The sequence below is a fragment of the Notothenia coriiceps genome, unplaced genomic scaffold (assembly GCF_000735185.1).
Source record: "Notothenia coriiceps isolate Sejong01 unplaced genomic scaffold, NC01 NC01_scaffold00024667, whole genome shotgun sequence".
NCBI classification, from domain to species: domain Eukaryota; kingdom Metazoa; phylum Chordata; class Actinopteri; order Perciformes; family Nototheniidae; genus Notothenia; species Notothenia coriiceps.
The window spans coordinates 6,640,087-6,650,138 of NW_011357368.1; the positions used below are offsets into that span (position 1 = coordinate 6,640,087).

Consider the following 10,052-nt stretch of genomic DNA (forward strand, 5'->3'; position numbering starts at 1 on the left):
AATGGTGCAATAAAAAAAATGGAAGAGAAAACTAAAGGAAGTGAAAATGTTCAAAATGTGCTTATATGGAGAGGGAAGGGTAAATGAGGCTGCTGCAGGAGGTGGGCCTTGGAAATGGCTGATGAAGGCGGTCTCTACAGGCAATGAGCACTCTTTGTCAGGAGTAGGAAATGAGGTTTCTGTTGTGATTAAAAGGAAGGTTTCTATGGCAATGCAGAGAGCCGTGTGCACAGTGAATTTGTTGGGAGTGGAGGGGGCTAAGTGAGAGTAGTATTTCAAAGGAGGCAGCCTCTTCCGTCTCATCTCCCACCACCGCCACCCCTCTGCTTTTCCACAGCGCCCTTTTATCTCTGATAATCTGTTTTCATAGCCACACAGTTCAGACTGCAAGGGGGATTATCCAGAGCAAACCAAGTCATCGGTCGATCAGTCATAAATGTTTACAGAGTAGCAGTCTTACTTCCCAAAATTGCTGCCGTCTCACCCCACCAGGAAAAAACACCATTAACAGAATAGCTAATTAAAACTACACGACTCAAGCTAGATAGTTAACATAATGATGACTCACATCTCTTTCTTGTTTATACAGGTATACTTCTGTCTAATCACTGTCTCTTCTTTTGGATTTTTCTAAGACTCACTCACTGAAACACAGTATACTTTTGGTTTCAATACTGACAAAGAACCGTTGGCCATTGTTAAAATATTTGTTTCTGTAAATAAAAACCCAATACTTTATTCATAACATCTATATCATCCCTACAGCAAGGGATTGAAAGAGGTACGATGGCACGAGTATGACCTTTAAAACCTAAATATAGAAATCTCCTTTGTTAATTGTTTCAATGCAAATCAAAATATCTTTCTTAAAATAAGTTCCCCACTCTGAAGTTCTCTTTTGTACAGAGGAAGTTGCTCTCTGCAGCAGTAACTGCCATATTCCCCCAACACAGCCCTCATTATAGGATGTTTAGATACGATGACATTTGAAACTGCTGAGGATCAAAGTGATTTTTTGAATCCTTGCCCATTACAAGCAGGACTGTTTAAGAACAAAAAGATACAGATGCTTCCGATCCATGAAAATGATATTGCATGCCTGAACCAAATGTTGTTTACTGAGTGAGCATGAGAAAAGACTGATGTTTACAACTGTGATGCATGTAAACAGATGACTCATTTTAAAAGAAAGTTCAGTTTATTCAAATGACACTGATTTTATCATCAAAATCTGGGACAAAATTATATAACTTGATACAGAATTTAGGGAAAATATGTTTTGCTTAAAATGACTGCACAAATAAAACCCATGAAAAAAACCCATCACATTTGGACTTGGTTTTTCATATACGTTGAACTGTTTGCCTGCCTGCAGACACATTTTTGCATCCAGCTGACATTCTGCACCCTACCTATTTATTGAAAGTAACTGGAATAATACAGAGCTGTCAAATAAATGATTGCCAAACCTGTTTTTATCTGCTCCAGGATTTTGCTCATGATGCTGGCTTGGTTCTCATAGTCCTCAGCTTGAGACTCTGTTTCCTTTTGTTGCTCATCAATGTCTCTCAGCAGAGAGCGATGATCTTGGTCCTGTTGTAAACTTGCTACTCCAAACTTCTCTATCTCTTCTTGTGTCTGCAAATTCACACAGTAAGAGACAGACGTTTAAATATATAGGTAATGATATAAACCTACACAATGTATCCACACTGAATACTACAGGTTACTATTTCCCCTTTACCTACCTTTAATTGTAATAATTGAGAAAACTTGCCTTTGAAGTCCGTTTTTAAGGTAAAAATGTAAGAAATTAGTAAATAGAGAAAACCTACCCGGTTGATCCGATCCCTCAGTGCCTCAGCCTCATTGTTTTGCTCATTTACAAAGTTAAAGAGTGCAAAGTTCTGGTCTTCAACTACACAGCAAAACAGCAATTAAAAAATGAGATACTTTTACTTCTAAACTGAGACTGTTTTAGAAGAATTATCAGACAGAGCGATTATTTAGCTGTAATGTAATGTAATAATAATATGATCATTATGGTTTTATTGTCTATAGATAAACAATTGCTTTTTGAGTAATAATGATTGGTTTCAGTGCCCACTGTTGTGTTTGTGTATACATCAGAGTGAAGTATTCCGGTTGTGTTGGTCAGACTTACCCTGGATGAACCTGGTAACCAGCATGTCCAGGTTGTCCTCCCCCGTCACTGTCTCTATTCTCTGGAACACTTCATCTAAAACGTCCAGCGACTCTTCCCCTGAGTCCATCCTTCTCTGCTCCTTCAGCTCTGATACTGGGACAAACATCAGCATTAGCACCATTTCGTGGGTGCTATATAAACACCACTGTCAACAATACTATCATTATTATTAGGCGGTTCTATATGTCTAAATCTTTTAATAAGGGTTCCAAAAAAAAGCTTTGAATATCTGTTGTCATATTCTATGATGACGTCAAAGGAAAAAAAAGAAGATAATTTTTCAAATGTTTTTAATGTAAAAATATACGGATCAAAAAAGAATATTTTGTTGGATGAGAACATATAATCAAGTTTACTGTTAGAGTAATGAATGGAGCTTGAAATCCTAAATATTAGGAAAACCTTTCATTATTATCTTCTATTACTACTATGACTGTACCTATTTATGTATCTGTTCATCAAAGTCTTGTATCTTATTATTTTTTGTAGATTTTCTATTCGTATCATTACTGCCAATGGCTGAAAGTTCACAATCGCTGTGAAAAGGATAATTTTGTTTCTATTACGTTGTGTACTGTTTCACAACATGTTGGTTTCCAAGCCAACAGGAACATTTACAGAGTTTTCTCTCTAATTTTTTCATAATCTTTTTCTGTTGTAATCTAATACAACACTAACTCTTGCATCCATCTAATTGCTTCGACAGTACAATCCTAAATAATTGTTTGCTAGTGTGTCAATTATAATATGTTGCATTATAGGGCAGTTGTGGTACTCTAAAGGAGTTTTGTTTATATATTTTCTCACTGAAAAAGAATCATATAACCATCAAAACATATAATCAATGTTACTGATAGACATGAGGACAAATATTAGGTATCAAACCCAGTTTTTGTGAGAATAAATGGAAATCAAGCAATGCTATAGAGCCAGTACAAGGACTAAGACATTAACACTACCAGGCAGAAGATGATAATTGGTGATATTCTCTACTGAGTAAACATTATTTGTGTCACTTCCACCAGCATTTATTATCACTTACACTTTCCCATTATCATAATTATACATTTTTGTCATAAACAGTGTCTGTTTCTCACGTTGTCTGTGTCCCAGCTCATGGCCCTCGTCCTGCCCGCTCCTCTCACTGCATTTGGTGGACATGAACTCTTTCAGGATGCACTCATGTGCAATGACCCTCTCCAGTTCCTTCATCTCAGCGTTGTACTGGGCCAGGTCCTTCACTGCCTTCTCCCTCATCATGGTCATCTTGGACTGAGCCTCTACCCTAAAGTGGAAAGGATTCCAAATGAGACATTCAACCACCAAGATCATGACGTGATATCTTGCTGATTTATGCGCAAACAACCGTCTCAAATCTGACCTTGCATCGTAGGCAGCAGTGGACAGGTTGACAGTTTCCCCTATCTTCTTGCGGACATCGTAAAGTTCCTACAATACACAAGAATCAGTGCAGGGACGTGTTTAAAAACTGTAAGAAAACTTGTTTATGGATCATCTGTTATGTGACCTCTCACCTTGTCCAGCCTGTTGTGTAGTTGCTGGAAACGTATGCGCTCAATATGAAGAGTCTGCAGCTCCTCTCTCAGGTGGCAGTTTTTGGTAAGCTGCTCATTGAAGCGAGTCAAAGACTGGACAGGACGTAGAACATGGGTAAAAACAACATAACTTTTAAATTATACTACGCAGGAATCTATCTGTTTTCTAGGTATTTGGATTTAATGATTTTTCTTTACTCACTCTGTCCAGTTTATATTCCAAAGTGCGTATGGCCTTCTGAGTCCGTCGTAGCTCAGACCTTTGTGTATCACCACCATTGACATCACTTTTTCTCAGCTCTGCCAGCTTTAACTCCATGTTTGCAACCTGCCCACATTACAGATGCACGATATATACTGTGTTTGTTAAAGGTCTCCTATTATACTCTTTTTCATCAATATATTATAGCTCTCAGTTATATACAAAACATCTCTGAAGTGTTTGGCTCAACATACCAAACAGATCATGCATTGCAGCATGCCATAATCCCCTCTGTTTCAGCCCTGTTTCCAAAGTGCTGATTCTCTGTCAGTTACTTTAGATGAAAATAAGGAGCCACTCCCCACGCCCCTCTGAGAGATATTTGGTTAAAAAGTACACAATAGGCGCTTTCACACCGGAGTACTTTTCCCAGTATAGTTCCGATGTAGTTCCGAAAATGTGCGTTCACACAAAAGAAATCCGGAACTAGAACTTAGTTCATGAGAACCTTTCAACCCCCTTTTCAGTCCCTGCTAGAGAGCAGGTACTTTCATGGGAGAAAAAGGTTCCCATTTCTGATTGCAAACCACGCCCCGTAAAACTCCCAAAAAGTTTTGTGAAGCTGCCATTTTATTTGCTTGCATTAGCATTATTAGCATTAGCTGTCAGCGGCTTAATTTGCCTAATCCTCCCTCAGGGACTTATTCCGGTGTGAACGCGTTCTCATGAAGTTCTAATGAACTAAGTACCGCAAAGTACTTGGTGTGAAAGCGCCTATTTGTGCTCTAGGAGGAGATTCAGGTGATAAGGTGGGGCGGTTGGTTATTGGCTAATGGTTACACAAGCCAACAAATCGTTATGACATCAATAAAGTGGGCAAAATCTGATCAGCTGATTTTCAGACAGGTTTTTATATAAATGGATCAGGGGAAAAAGTGAGCGAAAAAATGTTCCTGAAACTTGCAGAATCTCTTTACACAGAGGGGACACATGTTTATGTATAAAATATATGAAAAAGTGAATTTTGCATAGTAGGTGACCTTTGACTAAAAATAACAACAAACTTTAAATGTAAAATATCATATGACTTACACCTAATTCACCTCTTTCTCCACTTCTTTTTGACACTGCTTCTCTTTCAACAGCTCCTCCTCTAGCATGTCTCTCTGCTCCAGCAGAGCACGAAGACTCTGGGTGTCCTCGCTGTCCTGCTGTTGGCGGGACAAGCTCTTACAAGCACCAAGGTTTCGATTCAGCTCCTCCTGCTCCTTCAGCAGGTTCTCCATCTCCTGCCTTCATCCACATCACATTAACAAGCAATCAGACAAATATAATAAAAAAACACCAGACATTCACTGTTAACAATGTGATGTAGGTGTAGTGCTTATTCACTGTTGTTTGCGGATCTGCTCCCGAGCCTGAATGGTGTAGGCCTGCCGATCTCCTTCCATTATCCTGAACTGTCTCTGCAGTTTGGCTATCTCTGATTCTGCTTTAAAGAAAGATTAAATCATGCATGTTACAACTGTGTCAACCATACTGACATACTAACATTACTTGGAGAGTATAAACATCTATGACAGCGATATAACCAACATTACCTGTACCATCAATATCCAAATCACTGCCATCTGAGCGGGCACTTGTTGCCAATCTTCCTCGAGGCATGGTTACACTGGGCTTTTTGGATACGAAAAAAAAGTGAATTGAGGCTATTTACAGCAAACTGGAACTGTCATTGTCATCTGATCATTCACTTTGATCAATGTTAGTCTCATATAGGCCTACCGCCTCCAATATGAGTTTAAATAAATATGTTTGAAATGTTTTTTGGATTTTCTGGAAGCAGCATTTGATTGAGATTGTTTGCATAATAAATCTCTAGAGTAAGTCTTAAAATAGTAGGTACAAATCGAATCAAGTTTGTCTGTCACATTGGCTTTAAGTAGGTAGTTTATGTGAGAAATTGCTACAATTATTTATTTGTCTTTATTATCTACATGTAACATACATTTGAAATATGTTGTTTTGGTACTTGGTTGATGCATATTTTGATTGTATTGCATCATCAAACAATAACATTGAACAATACATATGCATGGCTTTGATGTTTCTGAGCTCATCCAGTTCATATTAAAAATAAACAAATGGTGTATTCCTCCACAATGTGATTAAATCAAATGTTCAATCTATGTTTCCCTGGATTAATTTTTTGAAATCACATAACCTCAAATGCCAATTTTGCAATGCAGATGTCTTGACTGTTGAAATGTTTTGTCTCCCACAGTGGCTCAACAGAACCATTGAAACTGCATTTCAAACATCCATCCCCCTTGGTTCTTCTTGCTTTGAAAATAGCCCTTGCCAATTACTTACAATATTAGTTTTTATGCAGAGACACTTCAGGGAGCATATAGGACCCTTTGAACATAGGGATCCGATAGCTAAACTAAACAACAAAAAAGCTGCAAGACTTTATATATTTAGCTATAGCTTAAAGTGAACTGATATATGAAAAGCATACAAAAACGTTCTGCTGTTATGGAAAAATTAAATGGAATCTTACCAGTTAAAGTAAGAGTGCCACGTCCCAGAACACAAAACAGGCTCACAGCAGCCTGAGTTGTTAGCAACTGTTGCTAGGTGCCCTGGGAGCAGCAGTCCCTGAGGTTACAGCCAGGTTGAGTGCAGGATAGCAAGTCTCTTCTCAACACCTCTTAAAAATTGGTTTTACTTAGAGACCAACAATAAATTACCGTTTGAGTGACACAAAGCTAATGCTCAATACCTCGGTGCCATATTATTGAAAATGGCATAACATTATGATGAATCTGAGGCTGACTAATGTATCATGAGTGGATTTATCAAAAATATTTTATTGAATAATGATTTTAGCTTTTTTTCAACAGCTTCCTTGTCATGTGACCCAGCAACACCAAATCAACGCAGTAGTTTATAAATACAGTCAATCAGTAGGACAACAATACACCTTCCATTTTTATGAATATTAATGGGAAAACTCTGCATTTCTTTCTTGGAAATCTTGGAAAAATAAGACACACCTTTTTTTAAACACCTTTTTATTGCTTCCCTTATATTTTATATCAACATTGTTACACAAAATGCCATTGTTTCCTGTTGCATTGTACTACTACACTGGACAAGTAGGAAACATCGTTATAATTGACACTTTGTTAGACTTATCAATAAAAACTACTGGCAACCTTATTATACAGTATTTTGCTTAAAGGTTTGTAAACACATTTAAAATCGTATATTGGAGGAATGCAAAATGCATACTTCAGTTGAAAAATTTACTATTTCTAAACTTTATATTTGAACAATATATCTTTGTTATGTGTTTCTTGGGTAAATATTCATATCACATTATTATTATCATGCTTCATAGCCATATCTAAGCCCAAATCACCCTGTTATGTGTTACTCAGTCCTTGTTTAATATATAAAGCAGATAAGTGTACATTTGAGTATATGTGTTACATGTCTTTGAGATTTTGTAATTACAACTTCAGTTTATTTCCCTGGCTCTTGCTGCGGCTGCGGTTCCTCCTGAGCTTGAGTTAGCGGGGCGCCCTCAAGGAAGGTACAGAAGTGTTCTGCTGTATTGAGCTCAGGTTTTCTTAACAGCAAGTAGCATTTTGGAAAGTAGTAACCTGCCACTAACCCGAAGTTGCTTGCCAGGTTGAAAGAAACATGGACAAAAGATCTATCCTTGTGACTCAAGCCTATGTAGATTGGAATAAAGGTCACCCAAATCACACAGTAGACTAGGGAGGCAAAGGTGATGTCCCTGGCAAGGTTGTACTGATGAAGAGGCTTTGCTGCCATGAAGGTAGACATGAATGATATAAGAGCCATTGCACTGTTGAAACCCTGTATTAGGGCAAATCCAATCAAGGGGGATATTGGACATGTCAGAAACGATCTCACAAAGTCTATTTTCAGGTTTGCCACATATTCAGACAGTGTGATCCCTTCCACCAAAAACCAGCAACAGAGAGCCCCCTGCACAGCAAAGCAAAAAAGCACAAACAGCCAGATTCCAGGGCCTCTTAGCATATGCAGGTGAGAGGCGGCCATCTTTGGGAACTCTGTCACGTAGAGTATCTGTTCAAAAAGAAGGGTTTGCAGCTTCATTACAATGTGCACTATTTATTTGTTCTACAGGAAAGTAATGTACATCACACGTTATTACCCACCTGTAGTGAGATAAAAGTGATGTACAATCACATCTATCAAATATTTACATAAAGTCATGGTTATTACGTTAGGGTAATGGGTCCAGTAGTCTCTTTACATGCCCGACATGAACCTAACGTTCGTGGTTCAACCCAGGTAGTTATTAGTAGACTGAAGAACGGGTTATAGGTTTTTTAACCGTGGTAGCAACCTAAAGTAACTGGTCTGTGTCTGAGACCTACTCGAGTTGACGATGTGTGTTCCAACCGAATGAATTTGGTTTGACTCGCCTACTCTTCCCGTTTATACAGTGGAGGTCGTGGTTTTCAGATTTCAGTTAAGGATTTTTTAGGCGGACGGTGTGTTACTATCCTTAAACAGTGGACGTATTGGTAATCGAACCACTGTCTTGGACATCACGTCGCGTGTCGAAAGTCACACATACGACGGTAGGAATGAAACACCGACTCCGTGATGTGTTGGACGACCCTACATTAAGTTGGACCGCACCGCACTTCCTTTAGTTCAGATAGGGCACGCTTTCCACTAAATAGAAACGCTCAACAAAACATTTTATCCAATGTGTGTAAAAATTCATTTTTTTTTCTATAACTCTTGTAGGTTTAATTAACTCCTTGTTGTAGAAAGGAAACCGTCGACAACCTCCAAAAATTCCTATGTAGATATCTTGTATTTACCGTGTTGTAAAGTGTCAAACTTGTAATGCCGTTGGTTTGGCTCATGCTATAATATCTCACCAAACCTTACGGAAGCTGAAGTCTGAAGCATTCAACAAACTTGGACATTTTCTTTTTGACAAGTAGTTGTGGTTGAAGAACTTTACCGGTGACTTTTGAGACTCCATTATGTTGTGTAAAAAAATTTACTATACATTAAGCCTCTTTCTACGTATGAAAATTAAACAACTAACTTAGGTTCTACATTATTTGACGCCAAACAAAGACATGTGATATTACGTTGTTGGCAAACGTCCAAGGAGTTAGATTAACGAGTCGTCTTACACCCGTTCCGTCCAGGCGTCTCATTTTCCGAAGGTGAGGACGGACAAAAACTAACATAACCTGACGAACCTCCGTGAATGGCCTTTTACTCCCCATTACACAAGACAGTTTATGGACTGGAAAACATACTTCCTTATCCTGTATTAATAAACCTAATCGCAATTAACCGAAGCGACTCTCAATCTCGAAAAATAAAAATCGAGTCGTACTGACCGTTTGTACTTTTTCTCCTAACCGGAATACGCTTGCATTTTTTTACGGACTCTTTCGATTAAATGTAAAAGTGTTGTACAAGGTGGTATGTCTAAAATAATGGAACCCCATGTGGTCCAATTTCCAATAGGGGATAGAAGGTACAAGTGATTCGAATTGGGTCAGTCCTGACGATCACATAATAAAGTAAATTACTACTGTTTTTATGATTTGTATTAGTCTCCCGGTATTCCAAAAAAAAAAAAAAAAGCTACTTTAAGATTGAATTTAGTTTGGTTACAAGAACATACACGAAAGACTTGAATATCTCCTGTGGGTCACGCGATTCACCGAGACTAGCGGTTACCAGAAATTTTTTCTCGTGAAAGGACGTAACTAGGGTCAAAACTTAAAAACAGGACCTGATGTGGACCTCCGATAAGTCAATGCGACCGACCCCACGACGAGGAGTAAACAGTCCACAGTCAACCGCCACTAAAAGGACTTTGTGGCCCCTAGGAAATATCATCGACGAGTCCCCCTTGTCGACTCAAAACATCGAGACTATTTCGGACTACCCTCGACGGAGTCAGACCACGAGAAGGACCCCAGTCGGCCCGCCTGTACCACCACCATCAGAAGTGACGGGAGCGGAGGGAAAAGTTCTGTCACCG

At 38.7% G+C, this 10,052-nt stretch overlaps 1 protein-coding gene across 2 annotated transcripts; it reads right to left on the bottom strand.

The window, feature by feature from the left end:
- Nucleotides 1–1,484: 1,484 nt before the first annotated feature.
- On the bottom strand, nucleotides 1,485–6,590 carry odad1 (outer dynein arm docking complex subunit 1). Of its 2 annotated transcripts, none has more exons than XM_010782552.1 (10): nucleotides 6,531–6,590; nucleotides 5,566–5,644; nucleotides 5,357–5,456; nucleotides 5,068–5,257; nucleotides 3,965–4,090; nucleotides 3,742–3,855; nucleotides 3,588–3,655; nucleotides 3,304–3,491; nucleotides 2,165–2,299; nucleotides 1,485–1,638 (listed from the first exon to the last, which is right to left on the bottom strand). In XM_010782552.1, the coding sequence occupies exons 2-10, from the start codon at nucleotides 5,630–5,632 to the stop codon at nucleotides 1,559–1,561; spliced, it is 1,068 nt and encodes a 355-aa protein (XP_010780854.1). In that variant the 5' UTR covers nucleotides 5,633–5,644; nucleotides 6,531–6,590; the 3' UTR covers nucleotides 1,485–1,558. The 2 variants fall into 2 exon arrangements, with proteins under 2 accessions (XP_010780854.1, XP_010780853.1); XM_010782551.1 differs by having other exon boundaries at nucleotides 1,547–1,918.
- Between the last annotated feature and the right edge of the window lie 3,462 nt (nucleotides 6,591–10,052).

What these genes read in the sequence shown, in the direction of transcription:
- odad1 (XM_010782551.1), bottom strand. Translation starts at nt 5,632, where the DNA reads ATGCCTCGAGGAAGATTGGCAACAAGTGCCCGCTCAGATGGCAGTGAT. An exon ending in AAAAAGAAGTGGAGAAAGAG is followed by an intron (nt 4,091 to 5,067) that starts GTGAATTAGGTG and finishes TAATGTGGGCAG; the next exon opens with GTTGCAAACATGGAGTTAAA. An exon ending in ACTGCTGCCTACGATGCAAG is followed by an intron (nt 3,492 to 3,587) that starts GTCAGATTTGAG and finishes TTTCCACTTTAG; the next exon opens with GGTAGAGGCTCAGTCCAAGA.